The 21,252-nt window shown below is 39.3% G+C and overlaps 1 protein-coding gene across 2 annotated transcripts in view; it reads right to left on the reverse strand.

The window, feature by feature from the left end:
- The window catches only part of adam17b (ADAM metallopeptidase domain 17b), a 75,129-nt gene that overhangs the window by 37,046 nt on the left and 16,831 nt on the right, over window positions 1-21,252 (reverse strand). For both annotated transcript variants that reach the window (XM_060853356.1, XM_060853347.1), the window contains exons 4-6: window positions 14,089-14,177; window positions 12,823-13,003; window positions 4,969-5,102 (exon numbers count right to left, since the gene is read on the reverse strand). In XM_060853356.1, the coding sequence (XP_060709339.1) occupies window positions 4,969-5,102; window positions 12,823-13,003; window positions 14,089-14,177 (404 nt within the window). The remainder of the gene's footprint in view (window positions 1-4,968; window positions 5,103-12,822; window positions 13,004-14,088; window positions 14,178-21,252) is intronic.

Below are 21,252 nucleotides of genomic sequence, written 5' to 3' on the forward strand. Positions count from 1 at the left end.
TATATATTTAAGATCTATTTTTATATTAATGTTTGTGCTTGAAAGTTCTGTTTATTTTTGTAAATCTGTCAAAATATTAAATTTCTAATAAAAATATCTTTAAAAAAAAAGAAAGGCAAGGTCACAGTGATCATGGGAGACTTCAATATGCAGGTGGACTGGGTAAATAATGTTTCCAGTGGATCCAAAGAAAGGGAATTCATGGAATGCTTACAGGATGGCTTTTTGGAACAGCTCGTCATGGAGCCCACAAGGGAGCAGGCTATTCTGGACCTAGTGCTTTGCAATGAACCAGACTTTATAAAAGATCTTAAAGTAAGGGAACCCTTAGGAAGCAGCGATCATAATATGGTAGAGTTCAGTCTGCAATTTGAAAGAGAGAAGGCAAAAATCGGATGGAATGGTGTTACAGTTAAATAAAGGTAATTATGAGGGCATGAGAGAGGAACTGACAAAAATAGACTGGAAGCAGAGCCTAGCGGGGAAGACAGTAGAGCAAAAATGGCAGGAGTTTGTGGGTATAATTGAGGACACTGGACAGAGGTTCATCCCCAAGAAAAGAAAGATTATCCGGGGAGGGATTAGACAGCCATGGCTGACAAAGGAAGTCAGGAAATGTCTGCCTCACAGCGCCTGAGACCCGGGTTCAATTCCCGACTCAGGCGACTGACTGTGTGGAGTTTGCACGTTCTCCCCGTGTCTGCGTGGGTTTCCTCCGGGTGCTCCGGTTTCCTTCCACAATCCAAAGATGTGCGGGTCAGGTGAATTAGCCATGCTAAATTGCCCGTAGTGTTAGGTTTGGGGTGTATGTAGGGGTATGGGTGGGTTGCGCTTCAGCGGGTCGGTGTGGACTTGTTAGGCCGAAGGGCCTGTTTCCACACTGTAAGTAATCTAATCTAATCTAATAAAGTGGCCAAGAGCAGTGGGAAATTAAAAGATTGGGAAGGCTACAAAAACAAACAGAGGATAACAAAGAGAGAAATAAGAAAGGAGAGGATCAAATATGAAGGTAGGCCAGCCAGTAATATTAGAAATGATAGTAAAAGTTTCTTTCAATACCTAAGAAACAAACGACAGGCAAAAATAGACATTGGGCCACTTCAAACTGATGCAGGAAGCCTAGTGATGGGAGATAAGGAAATAGCAGGAGAACTTAACAAGTACTTTGCGTCACTCTTCACAGTGGAAGACATGAGTAATATCCCAACAATTAAAGGGAGTCAGGGGGCTGAGTTGAGTATGGTTGCCATTACAAAAGAGATAGTGCTAGAAAAGCTAAAAAGTCTTAAAATTGATAAATCACCTGGCCCCGATGGGATACATCCTAGAGTTCTGACAGAGGTGGCTGAGGAAATAGTGGAGGCATTGGTTGAGATCTTTCAAGAGTCACTGGAGTCAGAGAAAGTCCCGGATGATTGGAAGATCGCTGTTGTAACCCCTTGTTCAAGAAAGGATCACGACAAAAGATGGAAAATTATAGGCCAATTAGCCTAACCTCGGTTGTTGGTAAAATTCTAGAAGCCATCATTAAGGATGAGGTTTCTAAATTCTTAGAAGAGCAGAGTCTGATTAGAACAAGTCAACATGGATTTAGTAAGGGGAGGTCATGCTTGAAAAACCTGTTGGAATTCTTTGAAGAGGTGACAAGTAGGTTAGACCAGAGAAACCCAGTGGATGTGGTCTATCTAGACTTCCAAAAGGCCTTTGATAAGGTGCCACACGGGAGGCTGCTGAGCAAGGTGAGGGCCCATGGTGTTCGAGGTGAGCTACTGGTATGGAGTGAGGATTGGCTGTCTGACAGAAGGCAAAGAGTTGGGATAAAAGGTTCTCTTTCGGAATGGCAGCCGGTGACAAGCGGTGTCCCGTAGGGTTCAGTGTTGGGGCCACAGCTGTTCACATTATATATTAATGATCTGGATGAAGGGACTGGGGGCATTCTAGTGAAGTTTGCAGGTGATACGAAGTTAGGAGGACAGGCAGGTAGTACTGAGGAAGTGGGGAGGCTGCAGAAGGATCTAGACAGTTTGGGAGAGTGGTCCAGGAAACGGCTGATGGAATTCAACGTGAGCAAATGCGAGGTCTTGCACTTTGGCAAAAAGAATAAAAGCATAGACTACTTTCTAAACAGTGAGAAAATTCGTAAAGCCAAAGTACAAAGGGATCTGGGAGTGCTAGTTGAGGATTCTCTAAAGGTAAACATGCAGGTTGAGTCCGTGATTAAGAAAGCGGATGCAATGTTGTCACTTATCTCAAGAGGGTTGGAATATAAAAGCACCGTTGTGCTACTGAGACTTTATAAAGCTCTGGTTAGGCCCCATTTGGCGTACTGTGTCCAGATTTGGTCCCCATACCTCAGGAAGGTGATACTGGCACTGGAACGTGTCCAGCGGAGATTCACACGGATGATCCCTGGAATGGTTGGTCTAACATATGAGGAATGGCTGAGGATCCAGGGATTGTATTCATTGGAGTTTAGAAGATTAAGGGGAGACTTAATAGAGACGTACAATATAATACATGGCTTGGAAAGGGTGGACGCTAGGAAATTGTTTCCGTTAGGCGAGGAGACTAGGACCCGTGGGCACAGCCTTAAAATTAGAGGGGGTCAATTCAGAACAGAAATGCGGAGACATTTCTTCAGCCAGAGAATGGTGGGCCTGTGGAATTCATTGCCGCAGAGTGCAGTGGAGGCCAGGACACTAAATGTCTTCAAGGCAGAGATTGATAGATTCTTGTTGTCTCGAGGAATTAAGGGCTACGGGGAGAATTGCGGGTAAGTGGAGTTGAAATGTCCATCAGCCATGATTGAATGGCGGACTGGACTCGATGGGCCGAATGGCCTTACTTCCACTCTTATGTCTTATGGTCTTATAACAGCCTCCATCATTTCCTCCAGCAGTTCATTCCATACACACACACACCATCTCCTGCATGAAAAAAGTTGCCCCTTTTTAAAATCTTTCCCATTCACCTTAAACATCCCTGTAGTTTTTGATTCCTTCTACCCTCGGTAAAAGACCTTGTCTATTCACCCTAACCATGCCCCTCACCATTTTATAAATCTCTAGAAGGTCAACCCTCAGCTTTCGATGCTCCAGGGAGAATAGTCCCAGCCTATTCAGCATCTTCCAATAGCTGAAACCTCCAACCCCGGCAACATCCTTGTAAATCTTTTCTGAACCTTTTCAAGTTTTACAACATCCTTCCTATAGCGGAGGGACCAAGATTACATGAAGTATTCCATAAGTGGCCTAACCAATGTCGTGTACAGCCGCAACATGACCTCCCAACTCTTATACATGATGCATTTCTCTCTATTTTATGGATCCATTGAGAAATATATCATTACCAAATAAAACCTATCCACTTCAAGCCTGGGAAATAGGTTTAAAATGAGACTGTTGAAAACTCATTCAAGAAAATCATTATGAATCACAAAGATAATGCAAGAATGCATTCATTTATTTTCTCCACACTTTTAAAATAACTAACAAACAGAACTCCATTAAGAGAAAAGGCAACATGATATACTCGCTTTTACTCCTCATGCCTCCCATAAACATAACTATGCCATAAAAATAATTTTGTTATTGAAGGTTCAGTGAAGAGAAGTTAGTCAATCTTCAAAGTGTATGATTCATTTTCCCAACTTTTTTTGCCAAGTTTAAAGACACTGGTCTGGGATTAGGAATCTGAATATAAATAAAGGCTTAATGTAAAGAAAAACCTTCAGCCTTATCTAAGGAGATCATAGAAGTATTAAATTCTCAGTTCAGTCTTACCTACAAGTGCTTGTAATCCACAACACACAATTCCCAGGACTTTGCATCAATTTAAAAATGTGGGTGTACTTTTAAAAAAAATAGTCATGTTAAAATATTAAGTATATTTCTGGATAGTAATCTAGAAGCCTGTGGCATCCGCAAGGTGGAAAACAAGTTCAAATACAACACAAAACAAAACCAAAACAAATAACGGCACATGCTGGTGATCGGACACAAAAGCAGAAATTGCCAGTGAAACTCAGATCTGTCAGCATCTAAAGGGAAGAAAGCAGATGTTTCGAGTCCAGTGACTCTTCATCAGAATCCAAATATAATACAGAACTGAGGCATTTAAATTCCATTAATGAAAATAAAAAGCTACTGTCATTAATGATTTCAAACAAATTATCAGATCATTAAAAACCCACCAAGTTCTTGAATATTATTCAGAAATGAATATCTGCCCCTAAAATATAGTCTAGCTTAAATATAAGTCCAGAAACACAACATGATTGATTCTTACATGTCCTCTGAAATGACCTAGCAAGTTCCTCAGGTCTATTTGAGAAGGGAGTTCATGGTCAACCTCAATAAAATGTGGAACTGGAAAAAGCACAGCAGGTCAAGCAGCATCAGAGAAGCATGAATGTCAATGTTTTGGGCAGGACCCTTCATCGGGACTTGTGAAGGCTCCTGCCCAAAATGTTGATTCTCCAGCTCCACTGATGCTGCTTGATCTGCTATGCTTTTTCCAGTTCCACATTTTACCAACTCTTGACTTTCCAGCAACTGCAGCCCTCACCATCTCCAAGCTCATCGTCAATCTCTCGAGGACAATCAGACACTGTCAAAAATAAACACTGGGTAACGCCAGCAATGCCCACATTCTACGAAGGAGTAATTCATCTTTTAAAAACTTGCATTGTTAATGCTTAGTAACACCTTTTAGATTGAGAATTGCCAACCATTTTCTCTCTCATTACCAGTAACTAAACCGACAGGAAAATAGACAAAGTGCTCTCAAGCTTCCATTACAGTCAATGTTTGAAAAACAGCGATCCAGTTATACATTTATCTAAATGTGCAAGATTAATCAATATGAATGCACTTAAACAATGAGTTGAGATAATTAATGGTGTTAGTTGCAAGGTATAAGTAGTTTAACAGTAAACCAAAGGGTACATTTAAAATTATTCATCCTTACCAAGTAATTGATGGTGATGCTCTCTTCACCACGGCCCATGTGTTTAAAAAAACGATGATCTGCTACAACTAGCATTTTACAAGTATTCTTCTCATGATCTGGGTCATTTTGTCTTTTCTGTCGCTGGATGTATTCTATTGAACAATTAAAATTTCTGAATCAATTAATCAATTATTTAAAAATGGTTAGACTTGTGTCTTAAACTTAACAAAAGACATTGCTTAGAAGTAAACACATACAACACAAATATAAATGTATGAACTGCACAAGTTTTTTTTAAGCAGATACTTCACCCTAGTTAAGTAAAATACTGACACACCTTGGAGCATAACACAACAGAGTAGCCGACGACTAGTTTGCACACAAAATTTGAGATAGAAAATGCCCAATTGTGCTGAATTGATTTTTCAAACCTAGCATCTATTATAACTAAAGTTAAAATTTGGCAGATTTTATATGTAACATTGATACAAATGCATCTGGTGTAATGCAATACAGGAAGTCTAAGGAGTTCAGTCAGGACAGGGAAACCTGAAGAATCAAATTAATTTACAACCATGCAAAGCATTAAACCTTGCCAGAAATTTCAAACCAGATTGTGTGTGTTGGTACTAGTAATTTTTTCTCCAAACTATTTCAGGATTTTGTACAGAAAATAGAAGCAAATCTTAAAAACATTACTTAATTTAGCTCAAAAGTTAATTCTCATGAAGCAAAGAACATGTACCAAACCATCAAAAAGAGTATCAAAGTTGGATGACATCAAAGATGATGTTAAAAATCACACAACTCCAGGTTATAGTCCAACAGATTTAATTGGAAGCACACTAGCTTTCGGAGCGACGCTCCTTCATCAGGTGATCGTGACAATCACCTGATGAAAGAGCGTCGCACAGAAAGCTAGTGTGCTTCCAAATAAACCTGTTGGACTATAACCTGGTGTTGTGTGATTTTTAACTTTGTACACCCCAGTCCAACACCGACACCTCCAAATCATCAAAAGATGACAGTTACCACTGTTCATCCATATCAAACAGAGGCAAACTAATACTAATAACTGCTAATAAAGGAGATAGGAAGAAAAGGAATGAGAAAAAAATGGTACAAAAATCCACATAAATGCAATGAGATTTGCCAACATTCTTTATACATCTTCATAAGATGTTGGTTTCATTGGCTTCTTGTCCATTCCCAATTGCCCTCAAGGCAGTGGCTGTGAGCCGCTTTCCAGAATTGCTATACACCATCTGGTAAGTACTCGTTCAGTGACGTTTGAGTGTACGAGGCTTTTAATCCAGTGAGAGTGAAAGACTAATAACATTGTCCCAGGGAAAGAGGGGGTGTGACTTGAAGGGGAACTTGTAGGTAGTGTTCTCTTGCATCTGCTGTTTCTCATCTAGATCATGTTGTTCAAAAATTTTGAACAACATGCCAAAGAATTCTCAATGAGTTGCTGCAAATTATCATGTATATAGCGCACACACCTACCATCATGCACCAGGAGCGAATGAATGTTGAAGGTATTGGAGGTGATGTCAATCAAGCAGGTTTTCCTAGATGGTGTTAATATTTTTGTATTGGTGGAGCCATCATACTCATCCAGATAAGTAGATAGTATTCCATAATGCTGTCGACCTGTGCCTTGTGGACGTCAGACAGGTTTCAGGGAGTTAAAGGGGCAAGTTACTCATGGAATTCCCAGACTTTGACCTCCATCAGTAGCCACATATTTATACTGCTAGCCCAGTGTAGCTAAAACTTCATTAGCAGCAATTATTTAATTTCTTGATATTTATTTTAATTTTGTGATTAAAACACAGAAGAAAGTTATCAACTGTCGACTGCAATTCCTGTATTATCTCAGAGTTTCAAGATGCTTAATGGCGCATATTTTCAGGAAGTGTCCCAAATTGCTTAAAATCAAGCTGAATGTTTGAGCTTGCCTGGCAACTGGAATCAATGCAGCATATACAAGCTGCTAAAGATTTCCTGGATGGTCAGTTTCCGGAGGAATATTCTTACACAGTTGGATAATAGTGCAAAAGGAATCAAATCGCCACTTCAAAAGGTGGGAAAAGATGGGAATCCTTTGGAAGTATTTTATATTCTAGCGCATTATTTCATATTAATTAATAGGGCTGTTGAGTGGCAGGCTGAAATAGCCATGCAGATAAACATTGTAGTATCAATGAGACACACCTGGCTCAAAAAAAACCAAGAACAGATGCTTAACATCTTTAGATATGAGAATAATATTATGTGGGTTCTCAGCTTTATAAATAGCATTAAAAAACAAGATGCCTTGCCAAATCAGCTGGAGCATTAGCTCCATTTCTGAGTATCACACTTTAAGGAGATTGTGAAAGCTTTGGAGGAGGTACAGAAATGTTTACAGGAATGGTTCCAGGAATGAGGGATTATATTTTTTTTGGATAGACTGGAGAAGTGACAAACAGACAGGGCAGGCAGGGACAAGGTAGGACTAATAAATTAAACTGCATTTATTTCAATGCAAGGGGCCTAACAGGGAAGGCAGATGAACTCAGGGCATGGTTAGGAACTGGGATATCATAGCAATTATGGAAACATGGCTCAGGGATGGGCAGGACTGGCAGCTTAATGTTCCAGGATACAAATGCTACAGGAAAGATAGAAAGGGATGCAAAAGAGGAGGGGGAGTGGCATTTTTGATAAGGGAAAGCATTACAGCTGTGCTAAGGAAGGATATCCCCAGAAATACATCCAGGGATGTTATTTGGGAGGAACTGAGAAATAAGAAAGGGATGATTACCTTATTGGGATGGTATTATAGACCCCACAATAGTCAGAGGGAAATTGAGAAACACACTTGTAAGGAGATCGCAGCTATCTGTAAGAATAATATGGTGGTTATGGTAGGAGATTTTAACTTTCCAAACATCGACTGGGACTGCCATAGTGTTAAAGGTTTAGATGGAGAGGAATTTCTTAGTGTGTACAAGACAATTTTCTGATTCAGTATGTAGATGTACCTACTAGAGAAAGTGCAAAATTTGACCTACTCTTGGGAAATAAGGCAGGGCAGGTGACTGAGGTGTCAGTAGGGGAGCATTTTGGGGCCAGCTACCATAATTCTATTAGTTTTAAAATAGTGATGGAAAAGGATAGACCAGATCTAAAAGGTGAAGTTCTAAATTGGAGAAAGGCCAATTTTGATGGTATTAGGTAAGAACTTTCCAAAGCTGATTGGAGGCAGATGTTCGCAGATAAAGGGACGGCTGGAAAATGGGAAGCCTTCAGAAATGAGATAACAAGAATCCAGAGAAAGTATATTCCTGTCAGAGTGTAAGGGAAGGCTGGTAGGTATAGGGAATACTGGATGACTAAAGAAATTGAGGAATTGGTTAAGAAAAAGAAGGAAGCATGTCAGGTACAGACAGGATAGATTGAGTGAATCCTTAGAAGAGTATAAAGAAAGTAGGAGTATACTTAAGAGGGAAATCAGGAGGGCAAAACGGGGACATGAGATAGCTTTGGCTAATAGAATTAAGGAGAATCCAAAGAGTTTTTACAAATATATTAAAGGACAAGAAGGTAACCAAGGAGAGAATAGTGCCCCTCAAAGATCAACAAGGCGGTCTTTGTGTGGAGTCACAGAAAATGGGGGAGATGCAAAATATTCATTTAGTATCAGTATTTACTGTGGAAAACGATATGGAAGATATAGACTGTAGGGAAATAGATGGTGACATTTTGCAAAATGTCCAGATTACAGAGGAGGAAGTGCTGGATGTCTTGAAACGGTTAAAGGTGGATAAATCCCCAGGACCTGATCAGGTATATCCAAGAACTCTGAGGGAAGCTAGAGAAGTGATTGCTGGGCCTCTTGCTGAGATATTTGTATCATCGATAGTCACAGGTGAGGTGCTGGGAAACTGGAGGTTGGCAAACGTGGTGCCACATAAGAAGAGTGGTAAGGACAAGCCAGGGAACTATACACCAGTGAGCCTGACCTTGGTGGTGGGAATTCTGAGGGACAGGACGTACATGTATTTGGAAAGGCAAGGACTGATTCGGGATAATCAACATGGCTTTGTTCGTGGGAAATCATGTCTCACAAACTTGATTGAGTTTTTTGAAGAAGTAACAAAGAAGATTGATGAGGGCAGAGCAGTAGATGTGATCTATATGGACTTCAGTAAGGCGTTCGACAAGGTCCCCCATCGGAGACTGATTAGCAAAGTTAGATCTCATGGAATACAGGGAGAACTAGCCATTTGGGTACAGAACTGGCTCAAAGGTAGAAAACAGAGGGTGGTGGTGGAGGGTTGCTTTTCAGACTGGAGGCTTGCGACCAGTGGAGTGCCACAAGGATCAGTGCTGGGTCCTCTACTTTTTGTCATTTACATAAATGATTTGGATGCGAGCATTAGGAGGTACAGTTAGTAAGTTTGCAGATGACACCAAAATTGGAGGTGTAGTGGACAGCGAAGAGGGTTACCTCAGATTACAACAGGATCTGGACCAGATAGGCAAATGGGCTGAGAAGCGGCAGATAGAATTTAATTCAGATAAATGCGAGGTGCTGCAGTTTGGGAAATCAAATCTTAGCAGGACTTATACACTTAATGGTAAGGTCCTAGGGAGTGCTGCTGAACAAAGAGACCTTGGAGTGCAGGTTCATAGCTCCTTGAAAGTGGAGTTGCAAGTAGATAGGATAGTGAAGAAGGGGTTTAGTATGCTTTCTTTTATTGATCAGAGTATTGAGTACAGAAATTGGGAGGTCATGTTGCGGCTGTACAGGACATTGGTTAGACCACTGTTGGAATATTGCACGCAGTTCTGATCTCCTTCCTATCGGAAAGATGTTGTGAAACTTGAAAGAGTTCAGAAAAGATTTACAAGGATGTTGCCAGGGTTGGAGGATCTGAGCTACAGAGAAAGGCTGAACAGGCTGGGACTGTTTTTCCTGGAACATCAGAGGCTGAGGGGTGACTTTATAGAATTTACAAAATTATGAGAGGCATGGATAGGATAAATAGGCAAAGTCTTTTCCCTGGGGTCAGGGAGTCCAGAACTAGAGGGCATAGGTTTAGGGTGAGAGGAGAAAGATATAAAAGAGACCTAAGGGACAACGTTTTCACGCAGAGGGTGGTACGTGTATGGAATGAGCTGCCAGAGGATGTGGTGGAGGCTGGTACAATTGCAACCTTTTAGAGGCATTTGAATGGGTATATGAATAGGAAGGTTTGGAGGGATATGGGGCAGGTGCTGGCAGGTGGGACTAGATTGGGTTAGGATATCTGGTCGGCATGGATGGTTTGGACCGAAGGGTCTGTTTCCATGCTGTACATCTCTATGACTCTAAGTGGGGTTGTTCTCTTTCTGGCAGAGAAGATCACAAAAGATTTGCTGTCAGTGTGAAAATCATGATGGGTTTTCAAATAGTAAATAAAGAGGAATCGTTCAAGTAGTTAAAGGTTTTACAACCAAATGGCAAAGAATTATGACTGGCCAAAGAACCAAAGAAAGCAGAAAACGTTTATGCAATAAGTGGCCAGAGTTGATAATGAACTGCTTGGCAGGGTGGTGTACATGGACTCAATAATACTTTTAAAAAGGAATTTGTAATAATACTTGAAAATAATTGCAAGGAAAGGAGAGCATAGAGAATGTGGACTATCTGGACTGTTCATCAAAACAGTCATTACAGATTTAGTCAAATGGCATCTTTCTACACTATGCTATTATATGAAACTTAAAAGAGTAACAAAATACACATTTAATTGAAAAGGGGGTAAGTGCAAGTGGAAGCTCACAGAAAACAAAACATGAATAACATTCTTCTAACAGCCTGTCAAGATCAATTCTATTTCTCTTCGGACAGAACGAAGTTTCCTTCTAAAGAAGAAACCATTGAAGAGGTAAACAAGAGAAATCTGCTTCACATGAGCAAAATGATGACTGAAAAACTTAAATTGCTAACCCCAACTGCCACACTATTAGAGGCATCCTATAAACAAAAAAAAAAGTCCAAAGCTTGTGGTAAAGGTCAAAATAAAATCAAAATATTGGAATACTCAGCTGGTCAGGTAGCATCTATTGAGAGAGAGACAATTAATGTTTCAGGTTTTTGACCTTTCATCATTTCAGAACAAGAGACAGGACATTTCAGTGTTCAAAAGCATCCTCTGTATAAAAACAAAATTTAAAAATACACCTTTCTTTAGGAAGAACCAAGAGAAAAGAAAACATTGACATTGTAGCACTTCAAACATTTCAAATGAAAAAGTCAGGACAGAAACTTCTTCTTAAGTATTCTTTTCAGGACCAGTACAGACCACAATCCTCCATTTAGTGTCATACTCCCTCTCTTCCAGAAGCCCTCAGAATGAGGCAGCAGGGCCAAAATAAGATACTCAGTTTCAGTTGAAAACCAACTTTAACAGCTACCTGCCAAAAATCAAAGCAGTGAACTATTTTGCATTAGATCCCATAAGAAAAGGTATTTTAGGGTCCAATACCAGAGACCACTTGCTCAATTCTCCAGTGGGGTAGGCCTTAATGAATAGAGATAAGGCAGCAGAAAGTTCAAAAACGTTCTTATCATCTTACTTGAAATCTGCTTTCCACGACTCAGAAGTGTGACTATTTTCATTTTGAATCTATTCGTCTGATTCAGCCCTTAAATGACTATGTCAACTGAAACAGATTCTAAAGAGTTTTGTAGAACCTTTCCACTGAGACAAATGAAATGTAAACACTTTACACAGCGTGGATTTTGAGAAAAGGAAAAGCTTTTCACCAGGATGAGTGCTCAGAGCCTTAAATATTGTCTAGGTCATGTCCAACTCATCTTTGAATCTTCAATGCAAAGAATGAATGAAGTAAATACATCCAATTATTTCACATTGCTTTCTTAACTTTTAAAGTCCACTCTTCCTACTTTTACACAAAATGCTTCTCTATATTCACAGACTGATAAAGCACCTTTCCAATGTAATATAAATAGTGTTGAATGGGTATTCAAATGGCTTAAGGCATCTTTAACAAAATAATTTATTCATCTATCTTGCCTGTTTCTAGTATTCATTAGCGACGTCCTGCCTAGGCAGTAATTATTAGGAGCCAAAGTGGGCATTGATGGAGACTGTGGGGGTAGTTCACCTGTCTATCCTTTTGACAGCAAAGACACAAGTCCAGATTCCCTGCACCTTCATAAAACAAAAGGGAAAGGAAAGTAGTACCAGAACTGAAACAAAATGTTACTGCACAACATTATCAACAATATTTTAATGCAAATAAGTCAAACAATAGATCATCAGCAGAAATTATTGGCTTCAAAAGAATCAAATTCTAATACTAAGTTTTCAGTTGAAGACTCAACATTGAACTTTCCTTCACAAAATGTACTTGTATTAAATAAGAGCATAGTTTATGTGAAAACTTTTATTGAGTACAAGAAACCATAATAATCTACATATCCCAAGGATTTTTAACTTCACCATAGTAGTCATTATTGTTCAAGAGCACTCCCTTCATTCAGTTGTACTATGTTCCACAAAAGGCAACATTAGCCTCTGTGATTTTATTGCACGAGAGGTATTACACTGTAAGTCACTGAGAATGGGTTTCAGGAGAAACTAAGAAGCTATTGTATGAATAATTCATGGAAATTGCAAAGTAGGAAGACACATGCACCCAGTGCTAATGAGAAAAGTACTTTTTCAAACAACTTGCATGGTTGGTAATATTTTAAGAAGTATCAAGTCAATAAACCGACATTGCAACTATGCTAACAGAAGGTAAATTGGCTAATAATCAGACCATGTAATAGGAAACCATCAATCTGATTACTTCCTCAAATATACCTACTTGTAGAAGCATCTGTATCAAAATCATCCTCATCAAGTTCCTCTGGTGAAAGTTCAGAGTCATTCAACTTTATGTAACCACAAACATTTGATGACTTTAAACGTCCAATTTCCCGAACATCTTCAGATTTGTACGCCAACAATTTTTCCACAGGCTCAGAGTCAATAAACCTCCAAAGGGGCTAGAAACAGGAATGAAAGTTGTCAACACAAATTAAGTGAGTAAAAATCTAATTAAGTTATGACAATTTACTTTGACCAATTTTACCATAAAGGAGCCTGCTCTAAAACAGCGTATTTCCATGATCACAACAGCAACCATTCTTAGAAGTATTTCAAGATGTCTTGAGATAATGCAAAGCATATAACTTTTAAATCTCAAATGATGTTTACAAACATTGAGACACAGAGGGGTCATTGTAAATCCAGCTGAAGAATGGACATTTTTGGAGGTTTTCAAAAGGAAGAGAGAATAACAGGGAATATAAAATCAAAAAGAGGAAAAGACATTAGATATATTTTATATGGAGTGAAATGCCAGCCAGAAATTGTGGAGTGAAGAGAACAGGATCATAAAATAGGCAAAATCAGAAGACAGATCCACAGAAGAGAAATCAAAGATTTAGAATTCATACCAAAATTGTGTAAGGGTCTGGAGACAAAGTTTAAACATTATATTACAAAAATCAAGTTTTAATTTAAGTCAGCAAGAACATGGTAATAAGAAGTAGTTGCATTTCGGAAGTAAGAGTTTGTAGAGAGAGGATAGGTAGCCAGGAAGGACGACAACTGAACAGTCAAGCTGAGCGTGACAAGAATACTAATCAAATTTCAGTGAGGAGAGAGACAGGTAAGATTATGGAGTTGTAACTTTGGCGATGCATGGTGTGAGATTTATAACTGAGCTCAGGGTTGAACAGCCATTAAATAGGTTAACAGTAGTACAGAGTATGAGAGTAAAGAAGCAATGGTAATCTTGTCCAAAACACTGCTCAATCCACAGAATTGTACACATTTTGGTCTTGTGCATCCTTTCTGTAATGTGCTAGTTCATAAAAATAAAACTGGGTTAAATGACCTCCATCTATGTTGTAAATTTATACAAGTCACATATGATTAAAATTCTAATATCTTTGACCTCAAGTGAGAACATTTTAAGCCAAATTCTCCTTCAGAATATTACAGTAGTTTAGCACACAAAAAAATTCTATAGACTTCAGGATTTCAAGACATAGCAACTTAAGAAAGTAACGAAAGTCAAGAATACCTCTACATTATATTCTCCTTCATCGGTAACAATTCTGGCAGCAAAATCCTCATTATCAATAACGGCCCGGACTTTTGAACCTGGCTCACCTTTTATTTAAAAAAGCAAATTTCGTATAATTAGACTTCTTAGCCATCATAGCTTTTACTGCAACATTGTTTCAGCCTGTAATTTTGAGTTCTTACTTATGAATATTAATGAAACAGCTCCTGCAATGTCCCAGTTGATAACAGTAGTGTTGATGAATCGTAAATAGAAAGTCTCTGGTTTGATCTCTGCACTGTACGGCTGGTGCGTAATTAGTAAATAATTATTAGATTTTCAGTATTATGAACTGCAAAATGGAGCTTTCAGAGATTCTGGCAACAATTCCCAATGTTTGCTTACTGCAGAAATATTGTGCTCGATGCACACGGGCAAACATTATGCATAAAAATGCTGCAAATGCAAAATAGTACTTATACTAACTTGACATTTCTGGATGGATACGGTCATAAATTTAAATAAAAATACAACTTTCTGCTGGAAAGTTAAAGTCTCCATCTCCATATCAAGTTCTGTTTGAGTCATATGTTGGGGTGATTACACTACTAGGGTGTTTAATGTAGGGCTAGGGAGGGTAATACTATTACTACAACAGACACTTCTAGTTCCAGCCCTGAAACGGTTAATAACAGCCATGCGGGCTGAAGCTGGCAACTGCATGACTACCTGTCTAGAGCTCGCAATTGATATACATTTTGTTAATTAAATCATGGAACCTGTAACTGCCAGCCAGTGTCAATTGTTCCATCGAAACTCATAATTGATAAAGGAACCTGTAACTGTCAGACAGTGTGAATTGCTCTATCGGAACTCATAGTTGATAAAAGTACCTGTTAATTTACTTACTGAAACTATTGATTAAATCTCAGAAAACGACTAGCCTGTCAGACACATAGTAATGAGAGTTGATTCTCTAAACAATGAACTATTGATTACGGGATCGGAACCGCTGACCCCAGGACGTCTGTACCATTGTCAAGCACAGCGGGAGCAGGACAGGCACCTTGATGCGGCCAATGGGAAGACGGATCCCATCGCGCGCAGATGAACGGGCCAATGAGGAAGGTGGACAAGGAAAATCTAACCGGGGACTCCAGGCAGCACGAAGTATAACTGTGCCAAGTCCGAACGAGGGGGCAGAACGCCTTCTCCAACGAATGCATGCTTGATAATTCGTTGTATCGTTTCCCAGTTAAGACTCTGTGAATAAACGGCAGTCTGCGCCAAACTAAAGTTGCCAGTGTGGGTCTCTCCTTCCAAAAGAACACGTAAAGACGGGACCCCGCGGGTCCGTCTTAACACATGCATAACATGAAACTTCAATTATGTAGAAACTGAATATTCAAAAGCAAATATTATTCCCAGATTTTATTAATTCCAACTCTATTCTGGTACTGTCTGGTTGAAAATATTATTACAGTAATAATGCTATTTGCTCTGCTTGTGCAACTTGATGTTCTAAGTAAAAGCAAGATACTGCAAATGGCGGAAATCTGAAATAAAAACAATGTTTTTTGATAATACTATATTTCAACATTAAAGAAACAGAGTTCAAACACTGCAATATTATTAATATTAATCTTATTTTCCCCATCAATAAGAATATTGCTATAATATGTTGCCCATCTAACTTCTAATTTCTTCCCTCTTGGCATATCAAATTAAAATCAAAGCATTTCCTAATTTGCTCCCTTACATCCTTCACGTTGTCAAATAAAACCAAGTTTTAAAAGCCTAAATTTTCATGAGTTTCAAAAGTCCGGCTGGTCAAAGCCCTGACTTTGAAGAATGACACAGAAATAATTTTAGGTATCAACGGTAAAGTGACAACTAGCAAGTTAAAATGTACAGTAATGCTCTCAGGCTCCAACACCTAGGTAGGAAGCCATTCGGCACAAGTTGTTGAACGGTGGTGCAATGCAAGAAATGGTGTGTACCGAGCATTCTTCTTATATTATATACTTCTTTACTGGGGCCTCGGATATGCACCTATCCTTAAATATGTTTTACTGGTCTAAATGTCAGAATCAAATGAAGGAGGGAAAAGCATGCTTCTCCTCACACAGGGTCAAACATTTGCAAACAAATCTGCAATTCTTCCCTGTCAATAGGTTATAACGCACTTAAAGCTCTTACCAGGGCAGTTAATTGAAAGTGGACTGGGTCAGGATAGGATGCGAAAAGAATGAAATAAAGGAAGACAACTAGAAGGAGCAAAAAAAGCCATGAGAATATGCTAAGGAGGCCTAGAATTCAGGTAGAGGGATGCAAAAGTACAGAAGCTGAAGGAAGAAATGAGACTTTAGTGGGGAGACAATATTGCTAAAGAAAGGAGCACACCGCAGGTACAGGAACCCAATGGAGTTAGAGAGGAAGAGAAACTGACAGGCAGAAAGCTTTGCACTTGCATGTTTTTATAACTATCAGACCTCTCTAAGCAACAATTAAGTAACTTTAAAGTGCAGTCATTATGTTGGGTTGGGTAACACAGCACACTTTACAAACAGCAACCTTCCAATAGCATTGTGATCATGACCTGATAATCTGATTGTGATGTTGGTTAAGGGAAAAACATTGACCAGAACACTACTAAAATAATATGATACTTTACATCAAACTGAACAGACAGATGCAACATTAGTTTAATGTTTCATAAAAAGAAAGCAGCTCTGACAATGCAAAACTTACTGCTGGAGTGTCAGCCTTGATTTTTGTACTCCAACCACAGAGCGGGAGTTGAAGCTGAAACCTGAGCAAACTGACAGAGCTGTAGGCCATCAAGACCCCAGGTTCTAATGACCTTCATCCTAGAATCTTAAAGGTATTAATGAGGAAGTAAATGCATTGGTCTTAAATCTTCCAAAATTTGCTAGATTCTGGACAAGACCTATCAAACTGGAAAGCAGCAAGCATAACTCTTGTATTCCAGAAAGGATGGGTGGGAGGTGGAGGTGGAGGTGGAGGTGGTTGAGGAGGAGGAGGAGGAGGAGGAGGAGGAGGAGGCTGTTACTACTGGACACCCAAGTATTTTCTTTAAAATTCATTCATGGGATGTGGGCATTGCTGGTTAGCAGAGCAGTTACTGGTTATCCCTAGTTGCCCTTGACAAATAGCGGTGACTTATCTATTTGAACAATTGCCACCCATTATGGGTAGGGAGATCCACATTGCCATTAGGAAGGGTGCTCCAGAATTCTGACAGTCTGATCTTGTGAAAAGGGAAATCAAGTACTAAAAATATTACTGGTGATCTCTGAAGTGAGAACTCACCCTGTGGATAAAAGGGAGCCAACAGACATACTGTACTGATGTTTGTAGAAGGTATTAGACAAGTGGTTATTGTGCAGAATTAGTCCCTCCAGCAACAATGCACAGCAGTAGTGTGTTCCGTCTACAAGATGCGCTAGAAAACTTCACTGGAGCTCTTTAGTCAGAACCTTCAAATCCCACAACCACTGCCATCTAGAAGGACAAGGACAGCAATGCACAGGAACACCACCTCTTGCAAGTTCATCGCCAAAGCAATCACCATCTGACTAGGAAATACATCACTGTTCCTTCATTGTCACTGGGTTAAAATCCTGAAAATTCCTCACCAGCAGCATTGTAGGTGTATCTACATCAAATTGGCAGCAACAATTCAAGAAGGCAAGACCCCACCATCGAGGGCATTTAAAGATGGAGAGTAAATGTAGGCCAGCCAAAGTTATCTACATCCACGAGAAAAATTAGAAGACTGACTGGGTGACAGAAATCAGTATGCATAAATGGACCTTTTTCTGATTGGCAGGATGTGACTAGTGGAGTCCTGCAGGGATCTATGCTGAGGTTTCAAAAACAATGGGAATATGAAGCCAACATGTGCAAGGTCTTAAGTTGCAATAGTCTGCATGACTTGCAGTTTCTGAATAAAACAGTGTCCAACATGACATAAGTGTTACAGTTGTGGAAGTGATATGCATACAATATTGCAGATATGAAAGAAAGCAAGGTATCAAGAAATCAGATGTAGAAACTGATTTTTTTTATTTATGTATTTATTCATGGATGAGGGTGTTGCTGGCTACATCAGCATTTATTGTCCAACCCTAATTGCCATAGAGAAGATGGTGGTGAGCTGCCTTCTGGACCCACTGCAGTTCTAGTGTAGGGACACCCACAGTGATGTTAGAATTTTGACCCAGTGACAGTGAAGAAATACTTCCATTTCAGCACAGTTTATAACTTGGAGGTGAACTATAGATGGTGATATTCCAATATATCTGCTGCTTTTGTTCTTCAGAGTGGAAAGTGGTGAATGCAACTCCCCTATTCAAAAGGACTCCGGGTGTCTTGTAACATGAATCACAAAACATGATAAACGGAATATTGCTGTTTATTGCAAAGTGAGTGGAATACAGAGTACATATTTGGTCTTCTGAATTAAGGAAGAATTCGCTGCATGATAGGGAGCTCAGAGAAGGTTTACTCAACTAATACCTATGATAGGTAAAGGTTTGGTAAGATGAAACTGAATCCACTGGAGTTTAGAAAATCAAGAAGCGATATTATTCAAGACCCAAGGGTACTCAACAGAGTGAATGCTGAGAAGATATTGCCCTATTTGGGAAAAACTAGGATTACGGACACAATTTAAAATAAGGGATGACGCATTTAAGACAGGAGTGGAGTCATACAGTCACAGAGTTGCACAACACAGAAATGGACCCTTTGGTCCAACTTGTCCATGCCAACCAGTTATCCTAAATTAACCTAGTCTGATTTGCCAGCACCCGGCCCATATCCCTCTATACTGTTACTATTCAAGTATCTAACCAGATGCCTTTTAAATGTTCTAATTGTACCAGCCTCCACCACTTCCTCTGGCAGCTCATCCCATACACACACCAACCTTTGCGTGAAAATGTTGCCCCTTAGGTCCTTTTTAAATCTTTCTCCTCTCACCCTAAACCTATTCCCTCTAGTTCTGGACTCCCCCACGCCAGGGAATCATGCTTCTCATGATTTGATAAACTTCTATAAGGTCACCCCCCAGCCCCTGATCCTCCAGGGAAAACAGCCCCAACCTAATCAGCCTCTCCCTATAGCTCAAACCTTCCAACCCTGGCCAAATCCTTGTAAATCTTTTCTGAATGCTTTCAAGGTTACCATCATTTTTCATATAGGAGGGAAACTGGAATTGCATGCAATATTCCAAAAGTGGCCTAACCGATGTCGAGCACAACCATAATATGACCTTCCAACTCTTATACTCAATGCTCTGATAATAAAGGAAAGCATACCAAATGCCTTCTTCACCATCCTATCTACCTGAGACTCTACTCTCAAGGAACTATGAACTTGCACTCCAAGGTCTCTTGGACAAGCAACATTCCCCAGGACCTTACTATTAAGTCCTGCCCTGATGTACCTTTCCAAAATGCAGCAACTTGCATTTACCTAAAAAGAAACCACTCCATCTGCTACTCCTCAGCCCACCTGATCAAGATCCCGTTGTACTCGGAGGTAAACTTCTTCGTTGTCCACTACACCTTCGACGTTGGTGTCATATGCAAACTTACTAACTATACTTCCTATGTTCACATCCAAATCACTTACATAAATGACAAAAAGCAGTGGACCCAGCACTGATCCCTGTGGCACACCACTGGTCTGAAAAACAACTCCCTGCCACCACCCACTGTCTTCTACCTTCCAGCCAGTTCTATATCCAAAGTTTCAGGCAGATCGTACTATACAAAGAGCATCAGGTAGCAGAACAGATTGCAGAATACAGTATTACAGCAGAGAAGGTGCAAAGAGAAAGATCACACTAAGATTTGAGAGATCCATTCAAAAGTCTGATAATAGGGAAGATGGTGTTCTTGAATCTGTTCGTATGCATATTCAAATGTTTATAGGAGGCCACAATCAGATCTTACTAAAAGGTAGAGCAGTTTAAAAAGGACTAAATGGTCGAATCCAACTCCTAATTCATTTGCTTGTATGCTGCTTATTTCCAGGTTTCTGCAGGTGAAATAATTTCTCACTATCACCCTTTTGATCCTATTAAAAATCTCAAATTATGTTATCCCTCAAATGGTGATATCAAAGCGAATACAAGTCTAGTCAATCCAACCTACCCTGGTAATTTGACACTCATATTCTTTTATAATTACGACACATTCCTCTTTCCTGAGATATGCTGTCCAGAGTAGAACATTGTACTCCTAAATCAGGTCTAACCAGAATTTTGAACTACCATAACTTCCATCTATATACACTACTCCACTCTTGAGATAAAGGCCTTTCACTTTCTAAAAGGAGTTGAGCATGTTCACTAGTATGAAGTCATTTTTAAGTTTGGATCTCCAAACCTCATTGCTTTTCCATTGGCATTTGGAAACTGCTCTGATTTATCTTTCTTAGAATCAAACAGGAAGGCTTCGCACTTAGTCACATGGAATTCAATTTACCAATATAAACCATTTACAATTTAGCTATGCCTCATGTAATTTTCTTCTTTCTTTTAAAAAGTTTACTTTCTTTTCATCAGAAGTAAGTGATGCTGCCGAAGTAGACATCTTTGTCGCAAAGAGTGCGTGGGGTCAGAGTATAACTTATCCACAACTACGTGTCAAAAAACTAGTTATTAACTCCTTAAAGCAGTTCAATAAATATCTTAATATGTTAAGCTTTTGGGACAGATTATTGATTTTCTCAGTAGTTCCCTTTCATCTTTCACTTTATACTCTCAAATTTCACATAAGTATTTACATAGTAAGTATATCAAATCAGATCACCAACAAGTTCAGACAATGTCCTTTGATGCACATGACTTATTAATTTCAGAGCATGATATCTACTGGAATTCAGACAACACAGGATTTATTGATATAAAAATCTCATGCAAGTACAGCAGCCTAGTAACCATGGTAATTAAACTGAATCACTGGATTCCCATTTAAAGTCCAAGTTTCAAAATTTCTGATTAATTCATTCTGCTTCAAGTACAAAGTGGATTAACATATAGTATTTTGAATAATCCCTTTCATATTATTGAACGTGAATTTTGTCTAGGTTTATACTTTCAATGTAGCAGTGCTACAGCCTACAACACAAGTATTATATGGCATACAT

This window comes from Hemiscyllium ocellatum, chromosome 3 (assembly GCF_020745735.1).
Source record: "Hemiscyllium ocellatum isolate sHemOce1 chromosome 3, sHemOce1.pat.X.cur, whole genome shotgun sequence".
Lineage (NCBI taxonomy): Eukaryota > Metazoa > Chordata > Chondrichthyes > Orectolobiformes > Hemiscylliidae > Hemiscyllium > Hemiscyllium ocellatum.